Source organism: Pleurodeles waltl, chromosome 5 (assembly GCF_031143425.1).
Source record: "Pleurodeles waltl isolate 20211129_DDA chromosome 5, aPleWal1.hap1.20221129, whole genome shotgun sequence".
In the NCBI taxonomy this organism is placed as follows: domain Eukaryota; kingdom Metazoa; phylum Chordata; class Amphibia; order Caudata; family Salamandridae; genus Pleurodeles; species Pleurodeles waltl.
In genome coordinates, this window is record NC_090444.1 from 1427340063 (window position 1) to 1427358303 (window position 18241).

Below are 18241 nucleotides of genomic sequence, written 5' to 3' on the forward strand. Positions count from 1 at the left end.
TGACTACACCAGACCAGAGGAGCCTTGGTTTACTGAAAGTTTGATAAATCTTGTAGCAGATTCAGAATCTGTACTATTAGCGTCAGCTACAGCTCTGGTAGAGAACCAACAGATAAAGACTTCAGCAGAGTAAAAGGGTTATCTGGTTCCAGAGCCAGCATAGGGTGACTGGCTGAAGGGACAAAGCTGCTAGTAGAAGTCCAGGTCCAGGGCACAGTGGATTGCTTGGGGGTCCATAGGTACACCAGAGACAGCTGGATTACAACTGAAAAGGGCTAGCATCGCCTGAGTAAAGGCTGCAATCTGTTCAAGGTCAGGTCAGAGGTTGGAAGCTCTGGAAATGGTGCAGGTAAGTCTAGCTCTGGGGCCGAACTAGTGGCAATGGAACTACATCAGATCCGGCTCTGTAGATGACATTCAGGGCACCAGCCACTGAAAAAATGATCTACCTTGGAATAGCAGCTATAGTAGGAAGTTGAAGAACCTCTATAGTGTTCTTATGCTGCTCGTCTGACTTCTCTTTTCCTTTGGGAAAGGGCTGCTTCGAGGACTTTCTGATTTAGAGTTCGAGAAGGACCTTATGGGGTCTGGATCTTGAATGACATTGCATTTCTCAACATTACTCATGAGGCAACCCCATGAAGGGCCACACCTTCCACTTCTAGATGGCTTTAAGGGCATGCAGCTGAACTTCAAGGATAACTAGGAGTTGTGACTTGGATCCCAAGCACCAGCGGCACTGTGCAGACCCAAGATTGACAACTATCTATTACAGAGGTTCCCAATCTGTGCGTCGTGGCACCCTGGTGCGCCTCCAAAACTACCCAGGGGCGCCACGATGTAAAACCTCAATGTTCCCAGTGCAATTTCTTTCGTTTTTCAAGCTAGCTTTCAAACATGTTTTGCTAAGATGAAACTCCCTCTAGTACCACTAGATGGCAGTGCGACATGCAAAACAGCACAGGAATTGCTCCTATCTGTCAGAACAGATAACACAAACTATGACCAATGCAAAAATAAAAACAGAGGCACGTGTTGGGCTTAGGTATGTATGGTGTCACTTTTAAGAAAATTGTGGTATTGTTTTAATAATATATTTTATTTAATCCTGAAGGGCACTGTTTTTAGTCTTGTTAATGTTAGATGGGGGGGAAGACTTTTTAACATCTCTTGTAGTGTATGATTAAGTTCTTAACTATGATAGTATGGAACATGTTTAAGGCATAAATGTGTTTTTACTTTTGATATGGTGTTATGTGGACCTCCATCGGAGTTTTGTACCATAATAAGAACTGAATTGACACGAACTGTGACACACGACTATAGTGAGAAGGAATCCGAGACTGAAGACAAATACTGAGGTCTGAGACAGGAGAGTGCAATGACTCCATCAGACGCTAGAAGAGACTGAAGCAGAGTTAAGATAATGGTGGCTGCTTGAACATTTAGTAAAGTACTTGAAAGTGAAATATAGTAGAGCTGATTAGTGGAGCTACATTCTTATATATCCAAAGTGGCTCCTTGACAACTAGAATGACTTGAAGAAGAGCTCCCTGTGCTGGAGGCAATTTTTAAGGAACAAAACATAGTTTTAAAGAAAATCATTATGCGGACCACAGTGCTGAAGAGCATTGTTTCTGTTTTAACCAATGAACGTTTTTTTTTAAATTAAACAACTGTTATATTTTTTTTATTTTGCTACATCTATGATTATAATACCTTAATAGTTCATACCAAGTATTTTTGAGGGAACAAAATGGAAGAACTCCAGAGGCCGGGCTTACAAGCCCCCTCCCCTGCCCCACTCGCCAAAACAAAAATAACAAAGTGGGGAGCCGCAGCCAACTGCCAATAGGTCAAGGGAGCCATGGGTCGAAAAAGTTTGGGGACCACTGATTTATTAGGATAAGGACAGCATTGAAATTCTGGGGTTTTTTTTGCGGCGACATCCCTGAACACTGCATTAGGCAACAATTTTGAGAAAAGTGTGCAGAAGAGAGCAACGCTGGATCAGTGAACGATGCATAAAACATTAACTGACTTCAGTGTGCAGGGTAGTGCCTTACACCTCTCCATGATATGACATTCAGGGTGGATCCAGGAAACAAAGCACTACCTTTCAGCACAGGAGAGATATTTCACGTTTCTGGATCTAGTCTGGTGCCTAGACAGAATTAAAGAAGTGAGGAATCTGCTTTTAGAAGTATCCATCAGAACATACTTTTTCAAGCATGCAACATTCCCAACATAACCGTTTTGAACTCTCTGAAGGTTGATAAGGCTCCTACCAGTAAACCTAGGAAGGGACAGTGATCAATAAGTGATAATACACAAAAGGCAACACATTAAAGTGTAACTTCCATGGCAGAAATGGGAGAATCATTCCTAATAGATATTGCACATGAAAGCTAGCAGAAGTAACTAAAATGTCCTGTTCTTTAAAAGGATTTAAAAGTAATTTCTTCAATCAACAACATTCCTAAAATTGTTACCTCCATCATAAGAGTTAGTGCTGCTTCTAGGATGGAGTGGAACGGATTTCATGCCAAATCTATCTCTAACCATTCTATTTTGCTAGTGTTTCATTTTAAAAATCATATTTTACATTATTTTTCAGAGTTTAATATTAGCCGATCTTAAAAATGTCTTATTTGAAGCTTACCTGTTGGATGCAGTAAACTAGCTTCTACTTTGTGTGGAATTCGTGGAGGAATTTTCATGGATGCACGAATCTGATAAAAGCTATACAGAAACAAAATAGTAAACGCATTGCGAAGACGGAGTCAACTAATCGGTGCTTTATGTGATAATCATCATAGCTATTACTAAAAATATTGAAGGTCACAGACAAGTAGAAAGGCAAATACAAATATATATGAGCATGAGTGTTCAGTTCAGCTAGAATACTCAATTGTTACTGCACTCCAACTGGAAAATGTTACTCTGTACTTTTGCATAACTGGCATTATTAATGCATTTTTGTTTTTGCAAACGATATAAGGATTGCTTATAGAGCCGAACACTTCAAAACACAAAGCGCTAATAGAGCCGAACACTTCAAAATACAAAGCGCTAATACAAAATCAGTCAGATTTTGCATGTCATTTCCTGCAGTACACTTCAACAGCACGGTTGTTACAGCACACCTTCCAGGCATATATAATCAGCGTTTTTTTCTAAAGCTTACTACACAATTCAGTCGTTTTAATGTCTTTAATGGAACTTGTTTTTGATGTGTTTTCATTGCAGGGTTGTCTGTTTACATAATCACATATTTAAAAACTAAAACAGAAAAGTTAACATGTTTTTCAATTAATTCCGTCTAGTGTTGAATGAATTGAGCATGTTATTGTGATTAATGAACATTCCACACATTTTAACATACTTAAATGATTGCATTTTAAAGTAGTGACTGATTTCCAGGGATATGATTTTATATAACAGGCAAACTAAAGTTCCTTTTAATTTAACGTTAAGGGCCACATTTTACAACAGATAAATTAAATCAGCTACTGGAGTACCAGAAACAAATAACTGTATCAGACAGTGCAATTGAAAGCTTCGGAATTTACAAAACAATTCGTGTTTAGCGCCTTCATTTGGTTAACTTAAGGACAACTTAACTACCTTTAGTGGGGTGTCAACTGATGAACGATAGTTTAAACTACGAAATCAAGATCTGAGCCAGCTTTAAGGTTGACTGCACAGTTACTAGATCAGATCACAATTTGAAATGGAGATGTATTCAGAGACAACACTTACGATACTTAAGTCTCAGCAGCGGAATATGTACTAAATGTAGATGCTGACAAACGACACTCACCATTGTTAATATATTCTTTGAGTGAGAGAGAGAGAGTGTCTGTGCGAGAGAGAGAGAGAGAGTGTCTGTGCGAGAGAGAGAGAGTGTCTGTGCGAGAGAGAATAGGCACCTTGCCATGACTCAAAAGGTCAGGCAAACTTTTGGAAAGTGACAGTGACTTTATACAACATAAAGTTCCTACCATCGTCAGAACCCTATTGCATTTGCAAAAATGACTCCACCTCATTCCACTGTATGTAGTCGTGGCCAAGTAAACAAGCATTTGCAATGGAATGGGTCTCATGTTTGCTCGAGTTAGAGCTATTAACGTTGTGAATTCCTAACTCGACTTTTCTTGCCACATAAATTGAAAATGAAAAGTAAAACATTTGACATAAGCAAGCTGATTCAAAGCGTCATGGCCGCCATTAGCATGAGCCAGAAGGAGAGAGACAAAAGGAAAAAGAAGTTCACTCACAATGAAATGTATTGGCAAACATGCAATTATCCATGTAACAAAGTCGATGGCCAAGGTGGTAACAAAACTATCTCAAGGAGGGCCAAACGTAAAGCATTTACCAATGATAACAAAGGATTTTTGAAAGGCAAGCCCGCGAACGAGGGATAGTGATGGGCATCCGGTGGGCGTGGTTAAAAGCTCCCAGATAGATTACAACAGGCCAGAGCTCTTGCACGCTCAACCTAAAAATGCCTTACTAGAATCGAAATGCCGACATGTGCAGTGTGATGCATCTCAATTATGACTGCAGAAAGCAGTGGCTCTGTTTCACAACCAGTCACCTTCTGCCGGCTGCATCTAATTAACCAGTTCCATGCTCGACACACATCTCATCTGAAGACATCGAGCCTATCTTCAAAGCATTCCTACTTCACCACCCCCATAAAACAACATTCCATGCTTGAGAGGAGGTACAATACTATAGCAACACAAAAGGATAATGGACGGAGTGTTGAAACTTTTCAAACACTCACCCCAGTCACAGATCTGGGTTTCATCCATCGTTATTTTGCTCACCTTGCCACCTCAGTTTGAACCCAAACATAGGTAAATCAGTCTTGACCCTGTAACCCATGGGAACAGTCCAGCCTGAACTGCTAGGCCGGGTCCTCCCTGGACCAGAAACAAGCATCCTGGGACGGGTTTCAGATATATCACCCTTCGTCAGCCAAGCTAGCTTGAATCCAGTGGCACAGTGAGCAAGGGACCCACGTTTGAGCATACCCTTCCCACATAGGATTCAAGCTAGCCTGGCTGATGAAGGGTGATACCCTGAATCCGGTCCCATGATGCTTGCTTCCGGTCCAGGGAGGACCTGGCCTGGCAGTTCGGGCTGAAAGATGTCCAACTTTTGTGGAGGTAAGCTCATGCCTTCTCATGCAGGACAGTACCTCCATGCACCATGTCTCTTGCTGCTACCAAGGCTTGTTGGCATCTCCTCCAAGGGATTTTCAGGCTCCGTGTAGCCCCAGGCCCCAGCACTCCTTTCTGCAACACAGAGCCCTCGGCGTGCTTCTCCTAAGGCGTGGGACCCTTCTCCAGTTGTGCTGCGTGGGCTCGTCTGCAACTCCTGGTTCATCTTCCAGTGGGTCTCCTGAGGGGGCTGCCTTTTGTTCTGTGAACTCTCTGCCTTGCTGAAGGTCCCCCCTAGGATTCCCTTGTGGGTTGAGTCCTCCTGGACCTTGCTGGTCGCCAGCAGCTCCACTGCGACTTTTGCCTTTGCCAAGGCTTGTTGGTGGCTCTTCCACGCCACTGACCAACTGCAATCATCCATCTGGCGTGGGACGTCAACTGCATCCTCCAGGAACTCTTCACCGACTCCACGGCTGCACTGCTGACCATCTTCGCACTACTGTCGACCAACTCCTGAAACCACAGACAGGTGGTTAGTGGCTCCTTCTCCCACTGGATACTTCTGTGACTTCTGGACTTGGTCCCCTTCTTCCACAGGTCCTCCTCTTCAGGATTCCACTGTTGGTTTCTTGCAATCTTGTCTGGATGTTGTATTATCTTCTTTTTCGTCCTTTTGGGTGGTTTGGGGAAATTCCAATAACTTTCTCCTTTCTCCCTGGTTCCTGTGGGGCACTGTGGTACTTACCTTTGGGTTTTCCTAGTTCCTCCAGCCTCCCTCTACACATCCCACTCACCTAGGTGGGGGTCCTGCATTTGCAGTCCATTTTTTTTTTAGTATATGGTTTGGGTTCCCCCCTAGGGTCACTATTGTGTATTGCTATTGGCACTATTTCCATTGATATTTATGTCAATTTTCAGATTAGTAGTGTACATATCTAGTGTGCTACTTACCTCCTATTGGCGGGTTGTCTCTCTAGTAAGTTTTGGTAATTGTGTCACTAAAACAAAGTACCTTTAGTTTTGGAACACTCAGTGTTTCAATTCATGTGTTCAAGTACTGTGTGACTGTAGTGGGATTGCATGAGCTCTGTATGTCTCCTAGATAAGCCTTGACTGCTCATTCACAGCTACCTTTAGAGAGCTTGGCTTCTAGACATGGTCTACACTACACAAATAGGGGATAACGGGACCAGATATAAGGTGTAAGTACCTTAGGTATACACCACACACCAGGCCAGCTTCCTACGGTTAGCCTTATTATTACTGAACCATAAAACAGAATTGGGCAATTAAGACTAAGATGAGAAAACTCATCAGGGGAGTGACAGCATACCAAATACAAAAATGAACGAACTCAAGCAGACATCAAACAACTTCGACACAGGAGGGGACCTAAGTGAAGACCAATGTTCTCTCTAACTTTTTTCGTCTGTGTGCGACACTGTAACATCTCTGTGCACTGCAACCAAGGCTATGTGCACCAGGAAATAATCATATATAGAAGAGTTATCTGGGGTTCCACTTTAGGCCAAACAGGCATGTACTCATGTTTCTTTATAGCATTTGTTACGCTAAACAGGTTTATAAACCCACATTGTGGGTTACTTCTTCTGTGATACAGCTTTTCCCTGGCATTTATGCTGCACTAGAGGTAGAGCTATGCAAGCCTGGAAATTCATAGGGAGGGTTGAGCCAGATTCGATCCTTTTGAATATCCAGCATGAAACAATACAGCAAGTGGCACATGGCCAAGACTCTTTCAAACTAAAAATAGTTGCATTTTGTTAATAGTTGCATTCCAATTTCGTTAATAGTTGCATTTCAATTTATTTGTAGTACAATAGATGACAGCACAGCAAATTGAGAATGCAGGGCTTGAAACTACAGGAATTGGGCAGCAGACTGCCACAACACTAAACCATAACATCTGAGTGTTTCATTACTCAGAATATGCAGCATCATATTTTAACCCCATGAACCATTCTTCAAGATCACACCAGGATCCTGTGACCATACCATAACAATAGAGTATGTGGTGTGCCACAAATGTACTTTCCCACCATCAGTATCTAGAAGGAGCGTTTCAACTTGTCTCCCTGACCCTATGTGCATATGCAGTGGAGTTGAGGAGGATACAGGCAACACTATGGTGCCATTCCGACAGTGCCAATTCAAAGGGAATCCTTACAGTATTGCACATATGCAGCAGTACTTTAGGTGGACAAACTGGTGAGGAATCTCTAAAAGGGTCATGGCAAAAGAAGTATAACTAAGCATCCGTTACAAGAGGTTATGGCTGGAAACATGTGAACCAAAATCCTGGGCTAACCACTGCAGCAAATTTAACCAGTAATTGGGTGCCTTTGGGGTTTTTCTGTTACTACATCGAGCCATAACACAACATTGGACCTGCTCCTAAAACAAGCCAAACCTATTGGCTTTGCCAAAGCATTTTAGCTGTATCACACAAAAGAGTAATAATGATGTTATTGAGATACTGTAAACTGATAATGTCTGCCTTTCACACCAGTGTTCTCTGCAGTCTCTCACGCTTACATCTTTTTCTCCCTCTGCTTTCTGAAATCCTCAATATGCATATCTCACACGTCATTATCTTTCCTCTGGTACACCATTTTTTAAACTCTCCACTGAACATACTTCATTTCACCTCCTCTAGTTCAACATCCCCCCTCACACACACACATCACTCATTCACTTACCTGCTGAAAGCGCTGCATTCTGTTTCTTTTTGGTGGTCATATTTGGGAAGCTGTGTTACTCTTCCACCCGTTTTCCACAGTTAGTTAGCATACATATAACCACCATTCTCTATGGTTTGCAGAGAGGCCAACATTGGAGGTACATGTAGTCCGAACAACTTTAGGACTCACCGACAGGCACTATGAGAAACTGCCACTGCATTCTGACTTAATTACAGAGCTCTCAATCACATCCCATCATAATCACACATCCACAGTTTCTACTCAGTAAGACACATGGATGTGACTCAGTTCACAGTATAAACTGTACAAAAGTCACATATATTGGATTAAAAACCACAAATACACCAGATTTGTAAACCTCATCCTCTCAGGTAATGCACAATGGAATTATATATGAAGCATTCATGCTTCAAAGCATATTTTATTTAAAATGGGAAGGTAATGGAGTGACTGTTGATGCAAGAATGCAAGTGGTGTGTATTTCCAAAACACTTGGATTTAATACTGTATGACCTGTACAGTGATTATTATGAGTGCAACATTTATAAAAGCAAACTGTGGCTCTAAATGAAACAAACAGAAAACTTTATTTTAGGTTGAAGGGAAGCCAGCATGAACCAAGAAGAGTTTGGCAAACATTTACTACCTGCTCAGACAGTGGTGCTGCAGTTACACATAATGTTATTGTTATCTGAGCAAATTCACTTTCCATTCACAAAGTACAATCCTCCATCATTGCTAGCTCAGGTTTAGGCATATTTTGAAAAAGACCAGGTAATAGGAAGTAGCTTAGCAATCATACCATGATCTTTAGAGCAAGGAAGGAGAGTGGCCCCTTTAACTGCTGTTGGGATAGGGAAATATGGAAGTTTACTTTGTTTAATGGCCTTTGGTGCCACTGCACCTGCTGCACCAATGTGTAGCTACTCCCCTGGTAATAATAACGATGGTGCATGCACACTACATAGAAACAGTGGGATGGTGCCCCTAAAAGAAAATGCTACATTTTGTGTCTGCAGATGCATAGCTTCCATTTATGCAGCAGGTGCAGCACCACCAGGGCCAGAGGGGCACACTGAATGCGAATTATCGCTATATGTCACAGTTCAAACAGCCATTTAGAGGCTGATCTGTACAAACTGAAACCAGAAAATCTGGGGTCAATAATCCCGGCTTTCCAGCATATTCAAATTGTGTGACCTTATGCAAATATTTTATTTCAGCAATGTGCCATTTTCTTCATTATCCTATATGAAAGTACCTTCAAATAGATGAGTTCAGCATAAAAGGCGTACAAACATATTGAAACTGATGTAACAGGCTATATTGTTGCTCTTTCTATAAGAATGTGGGCCAGAAACAGGGTGCACATGACAACTGATTTGCCTTAGTTCACAAACAGCATTGTAACAGGGGGAGAGGAGGAAGGGTTCTAATATCATGTTTAAAAGCTTACTTTTAATCAGTGCCTCTCAGTGCCGTGCTATAATGTGCCATATTAATGCCAAAGTTTCTGCGTGTTAAAGAAAGGTGCATTTTAGCGTTTGGAAGAGACTTTCTCATATTCTAGGTGATGTTTGCTGCATGAATTAGATGAAAAGCAGGTTTTAGCTCGCCAGCCGGCCTGTGCACTGATGCACAAAGAATGATCAGGCTCATCTTTATCCACGAGTAGAGTGGCTGGGACAAGAACAGCAGAAGCCCTCCCTGCAGGAGCATCAGCTGTCACTTTAAGAAAAACATTATTACCATGCCTTATAGTCATGCCCTTGGATGGCAGCAATGCCAATTAGTACAAAATACATTAATCAGAGATGCCACTGCTGCCTGTATGCCCCTGTAGCCGCTCCCAAATCACCGAAACTAATGGAGCAAGTGACGTGCACGGAAGCCAGTTGCTGCACACTTTGTGACCCTCTTCAGCCCCCTGCACTTCACTTCCACAATGAAATTCTCCTCCATAATAGATTGCATCCACTTCTTTCTGTGGTTCTCGAACACACAAGTGACCTTTGTTTTCGTCCCTCTAGCATTTGTGAAAGCAGCTGAAAACGGTCTTTTGCAAGATTTGTGAAGTGTGCGTGCTTTCCAATTTAGATTGTGCGCTCCGGAAAGTTAAGGTGCGTGGGCGCTAACGTGCGCACCTTAAAGGGAACACTGGTGAAGATTGACTTCAATTTCTAATTCCTCACTAATTGCAAGTATGCACAATCTGTTAATTGGTCCTTCAAGTGGGCGCACTTCGGACGTCAGATTCAGCATCTAATGGCTGCAGATGGCACCATCGAATCTGCAACTTTTCTGAATCTTCTCAGCAAAAGTGAAGTCATCTATACGATTTCACACATTTCCTAACAAAATATTACATTCTCTAGTTATTTGTTACTTAAGTTCCTTTCTAACAACACACAATAAACTAAACTAATACATTTCACATGAGAACTACAAATGTCCTGTCTTGTTAGACAGCTAGAACAAATAATGAAACACTGTTATTTCTAAAACATGTTTTTGCCTTCAATATAATAGGACATTCGAGATTACATTAGCAACCTAAGAAAAGATTTCAGACGAAATGGTTCACCATCATTCAAATATGCACATTTTACAACTAATGTTGTTCTCTGTTAAGTCTTTAAAAGTAGGTTAATTAATCACCACATGCTAACTTCTTTGCCACTAATATATTAGTAAAATTTGATCGCTTTCAACATTAAACACTGTTTTATACAGCAGTCCATTTGTTAAATTAAGTGCCGAAAGATTGAGCCTTCAAGTGGCATTTTCAACCAGAAAAAAAAAAATAAAAAAAAATAATCAACCCTGTATTTCAAGACCATGCACATATAACACTACAAATAGCTTTGTTTAGAGTAAACACATCTGTTTTCACTTTTTTTTTTTTTTAAAGCACTTCATAAAGTATGCATTTAATACTTAGAGATATTTTAGCTTCACCTAAATATGAACACTGTCATCTAAATACATAACAAATTGTTTTAGCAAACACCAACTGGAACTAATAAATTCTCCTTCACACCACTCTACGTAACAACATTCCAATTAGAAAATAAACTGCAACCATTAACAACATATGCACCGAATTGCTAAACTTTAGAAATATAGGGGGTTATTACAACTTTGGAGGAGGTGTTAATCCGTCCCAAAAGTGACGGTAAAGTGACGGATATACCACCAGCTGTATTACGGGTCCATTATATCCTATGGAACTCGTAATACGGCTGGTGGTATATCCGTCACTTTACCGTCACTTTTGGGACGGATTAACACCTCCTCCAAAGTTGTAATAACCCCCATAATGTTAAGTTGAATGAAATCAGTGATTCCTTTGAATTCAACTCAGACTTCAAATGACCTAACTTGAAAGAAAACAAAACCTGCACAAACGTATTATACATATTAAACCATTTGGACAATATTCAGTAAGTCTGACTGCACATTTGTTTAGAATAAATATATGTAGCAGCCTGCCTGGAAATAAGGCAAAAGTTCCAAAGAGTAAATAATAATAATGACAAGAATTATAACAATAATAATAACATGATTATTAATAATAACAATAATACTAATTGTAATAATAATCATGACAATAAAAATAATGACAATAATGTTAATCATAAATCTGTTCAGCATAAATATATTGAGCTACCTGGGAATATGTCAAATGTACCAGAAGGTGATTAGGTGAGTAACAATGATGGTAAGAACAAATGATGCAAAAAGTACATAATAATAATAATGATTATAATAACAGTGAAAGTGAAAGTTCTCCCCCATCTCATGCCCTCTACGGCCCTTTTCAGCATGTGTTTAAATTACCTTATGCCTAAGATGCAAACTTGTTACACTCACCTGCAGTTTTCTCACCTGCAGTTTCAAATTAATAATTGTGGATATAGAAAAAAGCTTTTTTTTTTTATTTTTATTTTTTTAATACACTTCTTAGTTTTTTCTGTGAAACGATAAATGAAGCAAAACAACACATCCATCAACAATGCTACTTGGGGTTCAACATACCATCGTGCAGAGTTACAAAAACACAGTACAGTATCAGCATATCCACCACAGTCTAGCAAGATTAGTTCAAGGACTCAACCTTCTTTGACAGCACTCTCAGGGAAGTTACTGAGAAGAGGGCCTATCCCCATTACCCCACCGTGACAATGTCATTATATTTGAGCCAGTGACCCCATACTTTGTGAAACTTCTTCGCGTATCCTCTTGACTTATGGGTAACTTTTTTGGCCACAATACAAAGGTACATCCCTACTCTCCATTCTCTGAGGGTGGGCGGCTCTGGGGCACCCCAATATTTGGTCACATCTCGCTTCGACACTGTAAGCCCCAGATTGCAAAAGAGGAGCTTGCGTCTGGATACGTTTATTTCCATGTGGACGGACTTGTGGTCCAGTGGCAGGCTTTCACCCAATATCTTATTAAGCTTCTCTACAACGATGGCCCAATATGAATTTATCTGGGGGCAAGGCCACAATGTGTCCAGGAATTACTCATCTTCGCCTCCACATCTCAGACAGTTAGGGGCCTCTGCCCTACTCATTCTATGCAAGTGTGCCCTATAGTAGTAGATCCGGTGTAGAACCTTAAACTGAATAAGTCGTAGGTGGGACTTGAATGCCACCTCCCTTGGGTGCATCAGGCCATATCCCAATCGGTGCTGTCTAATTCCCCCACTTCACCCTCCCATAAAGCTTTCATTTCCATCAGATTATCCAGGATGTTGTTGAGAGTAGACTCAACGTCCATGAGACCGCTTTCTCGCCTATCTCACTTTGGAGGAGCCTACTTACCAACTGAGCAAATTCCGGGATGTCTTCTAGTGCTACCTTCTCTGCCTGCCAGGCATGTTTCAATTCCAAATATTTTAAATATTGGGTATTGTGTAGGTGGTATTCCTGTTGTCAAGAACTAAAGGGGACCAATAGGCCCAGCTTGGAGATTCCAATAGCATCTCACTGTACAAAAGCCTTCAGCTTCCCAAGTTCCTCCAAACGTGTTCCCACTCCTGGGGACATTTCCTGGGTCAACCTCGTACAACATTTCGTCAATCTCTCCGCCCATTCCAGGCATCAATGGTCATCTGGGTCTGTTGTCAGCAGTTTCTTTGAGTCTTTTCCCCCATACAGATAGTGTAAATATGAGTGGGTCTGGAACTGGTCCTCTCCAGCACATACGCTGGGCGATTACTGGGCACATACCCCCAAAACAATTAACTACTATTAAGTGCACTGCACAGTAGTACGCTCTGATATCGGTAAGGGAAATGCCCCCATTGCACCGACACTTCTGCAGTGTCCCCAGTGCCACCCTGGGGTGACCCCCATTCTATAGCAGCGTCCGGACTTCAGTATCTATTCTAGCAGAAATGTCATCTGGATTCCTATAGTAGGTATTTTGGAGGATATATGGGAGCTTTGGGAGTGTAATCAACTTCTACATAGCCACCCTTCCTAATAATGCCAACATCTTTCAACGAACCCTTGGATGTCTGCAAGTACCCTCCTTATGTTGCAGTCTAGGCTGTCTTCTGTATTGAAGGTCACGTAGACACCTTCCCTTAATTCCTTGCCTATTAATTCACAACTGTCCAGGACAGTCCTGGTCCACGAAGTGCCCTTTGGCCAGGAAGAGCCTAATCTTATCCCAGTTGATGTGGTAGCCCATGTGGGCTCCGTATTTTCAAATATCTGAAATATACCCGGTATTGTCTTGGTCAGTCTAGTAACATATAATAGAATATCATCAGCATACAACGATATCCGTTCACCTCCTGATTCCTCCTCCCTCTCTCTAAAACCTGATAGGTCTGGATGTGCTCTAACTATGCATGCTAGGGGCGAGAAAGGGCACCCCCATCTCCTACCCCTCTCAATCGGGAAATCCGTCGATACCTCACCATTTGCTCTTACTCTGGCGACTGGGTTTTTGTAGAGGAGGTCTATCAAGGCAATACATTTAGGGCCAAACCCAAACTTCACCAACGCCTGTTTTAGGAAGGGCCAGTGAACAGCATCAAATGCTTTCTCAGCACCTAAGGACAATATTATGTGGGTATCTTTCCTAAATAGAACCACCTCAAGCAAGCTGTAGAGTCTGCAGAGGTTGAGCCTGGTCAATCCTTTTTGGCATGAAGCCTGTTTGATCCATATGTTTTAAATTTGTAATCACTGGTAAAAAGCGTGATTTTTAAATTCGCAGAGAGGCTTGTGAGTTTGAGTGGATAGGGAAATTGTGAGCTAATTTCCGAAAATAACATGCGCAACCTCATGAGCGATTTTCTGAAGGTTGGGTTAATTGAATCAGTGTGGATGTAGGTAGGGAACATGCTCAATAAAATGGGAAAGGAACCTGAACAGTTAAGAGCAGTGTAGGGTGATCCGATCTTAAACACCAAAAACCGGGACTTTTTGCAAACATAGAAGGACCAAAGTTTTCCATAAGGGGAGCACTGCAGAATGACAGCTCTCATCAACATCTGAACTGAGAAGAGTAACTAAGAAAATAAACTGTATTTTTTTTTAAACCAGCATCATATCTGTTAATGAAATTGCTTACTTATAATAAGTGATTCTCGCTATTTTCAGTTGACTCCTCTCTGTTAGGGGATTGCCGCAGGAAGGTGATCTCCAAGCAGGGATCCACCCACTAGACACCGGGGTGGGGGCAGCAGCCCCTTGGGCAAAGGCTTCTGCTACCCACTTTTTTTTGGGCATACTCAGTCTTCCTGCCCCCCCAAAGGGCAGAAAGCACACTAGGCACCAGGGAATATATATGTATATTTCTTTTTTAGAATAGGGGTAGGGGCTGCCCACTATGAGCATATCAATGTCCCCACCCCCCCAAAAAATGGGCACAGTCTCTTTGCACCTCCCCCCTGCGAGAGGCAGATGGGGGCAATAACCCGCAATTTGCCCCTTCCCCCCCAGGAGGACAGAAAGCACACTAGGCACCAGGGAATGAATATATATATATATATATATATATATATATATATATATAATGTCACTTACCAGTGTACATCTGTTCGTGGCATGAGACGCTGCAGATTCACATGCTGTGCATTATCCTGCCATCTAGTGTTGGGCTCGGAGTGTTACAAGTTGTTTTTCTTCAAAGTCTTTTCGAGTCACAAGACCGAGGGACTCCTCCCTTTCGGCTCCACTGCGCATGGGCGTCGACTCCATCTTAGATTGTTTTTCCCCGCAGAGGGTGAGGTAGGAGTTGTGTATATAGTAACGGTGCCCATGCAATGGAGTAAGTATGTATGTACATAATGTGTCTAAAAGTGATATATATTTACAAATTTACAAGTTTCATCAACATAAAATATATAATTTGTATTTCACTTAAACGGCTACAGGCTCCCGGGGAGGCGGGAGGGCACATGTGAATCTGCAGCGTCTCATGCCACGAACAGATGTACACTGGGTAAGTGACATTTTCCGTTCGATGGCATGTGTAGCTGCAGATATACATGCTGTGCATAGACTAGTAAGCAGTTATCTCCCCAAAAGCGGTAGTTTAAACCTGTAGGAGTTGAAGTTGTTTGAAATAATGTTCGTAATACTGCCTGTCCTACTGTGGCTTGTTGTGTTGTTAACACATCTACACAGTAATGTTTTGTGAATGTATGAGGCGTAGACCATGTGGCTGCCTTACAGATTTCTGTCATGGGTATATTTCATAGAAAGGCCATTGTGGCGCCTTTCTTTCTAGTGGAGTGTGCCTTTGGTGTAATAGGCAGGTCTCTTTTTAATTTAACATAGCAAGTTTGAATACATTTCACTATCCACCTGGCAATGCCTTGTTTGGATATTGGATTTCCTGCATGCGGTTTTTGGAAGGCTACAAACAATTGTTTTGTCTTGCGAAATTGTTTTGTCCTATCAATGTAATACATTAGTGCCCTTTTGATGTCTAATGTATGTAATGCTCTTTCAGCTACCGAGTCTGGTTGTGGAAAAAAGACTGGGAGTTCCATGTTTGGTTTAGGTGGAACGGTGATATAACTTTTGGTAAAAATTTGGGATTTGTGCGTAGGACCACTTTATGTTTGTGTATTTGTATAAAGGGTTCTTGTATAGTAAATGCTTGTATTTCACTTACTCTTCTAAGAGATGTGATAGCGATTAGGAAGGCTACTTTCCAGGTTAAGTATTGCATCTCACATGAGTGCATGGGTTCAAATGGTGGACCCATGAGTCGTGTTAATACAATATTGAGGTTCCATGAGGGAACTGGTGGTGTTCTTGGGGGTATGATTCTCTTTAGATCCTCCATAAATGCTTTGATGACTGGGATTCTAAAGAGTGATGTTGAATGTGTAATCTGTAGATAGGCAGATATTGCTGTGAGATGTATTTTAATGGAGGAAAAAGCTAGATTTGATTTTTGTAAGTGTAATAAGTAGCTTACAATATTTTTTGCGGACGCATGTAGTGGTTGAATTTGATTATTATGGCAGTAATAAACAAATCTTTTCCATTTATTTGCGTAACAATGTCTTGTAGTAGGTTTTCTCACTTGTTTAATGACCTCCATAGATTCTTGTGTAAGGTCTAAATGTCCAAATTCTAAGACTTCAGGATCCAGATTGCTAGATTGAGCGATGCTGGATTCGGGTGTCTGATCTGTTGTTTGTGTTGAGTTAACAGATCTGGTCTGTTTGGTAGTTTGATATGAGGTACTACTGACAGATCTAGTAGTGTTGTGTACCATGGCTGGCGAGCCCAAGTTGGTGCTATTAGTATTAGTCTGAGTTTGTTTTGACTCAATTTGTTTACTAGATACGGAAGGAGTGGGAGAGGGGGAAAAGCGTAAGCAAATATCCCTGACCAAATCATCCATAACGCATTGCCCTTGGAGTGAGGGTGTGGATACCTGGACGCGAAGCTTTGGCATTTTGCGTTTTCTTTTGTTGCGAATAGGTCTATTCGTGGTGTTCCCCAGTTTTGAAAGTAAGTTTGTAGTACCTGGGGATGAATTTCCCATTCGTGGGTTTGTTGGTGATCTCGACTGAGATTGTCGGCTAACTGGTTTTGAATTCCTGGGATGTGTTGTGCTATTAGGCGAATGTGATTGTGAATCGCCCAATGCCAAATCTTTTGTACTAAGAGACACAGCTGTGATGAGTGTGTCCCTCCCAGGTAATACATTGTTGTCATGTTGTCTGTTTTGACAAGAATGTGTTTGTGGGCTATTAACGGTTGAAATGCTTTCAATGCTAGAAACACTGCTAGTAGCTCTAGATGATTTATATGAAGTTTTCTTTGTTGAGCGTCCCATTGTCCCTGTATGCTGTGCTGGTTGAGGTGTGCTCCCCACCCTACCATGGAAGCATCTGTTGTGATCATGTATTGAGGCACAGGGTCTTGGAATGGCCGCCCTTGGTTTAAATTTATAGGATTCCACCATTGAAGCGAGGAGTGTGTTTGGCGGTCTATCAACACTAGATCTTGAAGTTGACCCTGTGCTTGTGTCCATTGTGTTGCTAGGCACTGCTGTAGTCTTGCGTTTGGGACAATGGCTATGCATGAAGACATCATGCCTAGGAGTTTCATTACAAACCTCACTTGATAGTGTTGGTTTGGGTGCATGTTTAGTATTACATTTTGGAATGCTTGTACCCTTTGTGGACTTGGAGTGGCAATCCCTTTTTGTGTGTTGATTGTTGCTCCTAAGTATTGTTGTATTTGACACGGTTGTAGATGTGATTTTGGTAGTTTATTGAGAACCCTAGCTTGTGAAGGGTTTCTATGACGTATTTTGTGTGTTGAAGACACTGTTGTTGAGTGCTGGTTTTTATTAACCAATCGTCTAAGTAAGGGAATATGTGCATGTGCTGTCTTCTGATATGTGCAGCTACTACCGCAAGGCATTTTGTGAATACTCTTGGTGCCGTTGTTATCCCAAACGGTAACACTTTGAATTGGTAATGTACGCCTTGGATTACAAACCTTAAGTATTTCCTGTGGGAAGGATGTATGAGTATATAGAAGTAAGCATCCTTGAGATCTAATGTTGGCACGTAGTCCTGTTGTTTGAGCAAGGGAATCACATCCTGAAGTGTTATCATGTGAAAGTGATCTGATTTGATGTAAAGATTTAGAGGGTCATTCTGACCCTGGCGGGTACCGCCAAATGGCCGCTCCGCGGATGCCATTCTGGCTTTCCCGCTGGGCCGGCGGGCGACCGCCAAAAGAGCGCCTGCCGGCCCAGCGGGAAAGGCCCTGCAACAAGGAAGCCGGCTCCGAATGGAGCCGGCGGAGTTGCAGGGGTGCGACGGGTGCAGTTGCACCCGTCGCG

At 41.8% G+C, this 18241-nt stretch overlaps 1 protein-coding gene across 6 annotated transcripts in view; it reads right to left on the reverse strand.

Annotated features, from left to right (window-relative positions):
* The window catches only part of FAM135A (family with sequence similarity 135 member A), an 863965-nt gene that overhangs the window by 609443 nt on the left and 236281 nt on the right, over nucleotides 1–18241 (reverse strand). For all 6 annotated transcript variants that reach the window (XM_069235714.1, XM_069235715.1, XM_069235716.1 and 3 more), the window contains exon 4: nucleotides 2663–2742. In XM_069235714.1, the coding sequence (XP_069091815.1) occupies nucleotides 2663–2742 (80 nt within the window). The remainder of the gene's footprint in view (nucleotides 1–2662; nucleotides 2743–18241) is intronic.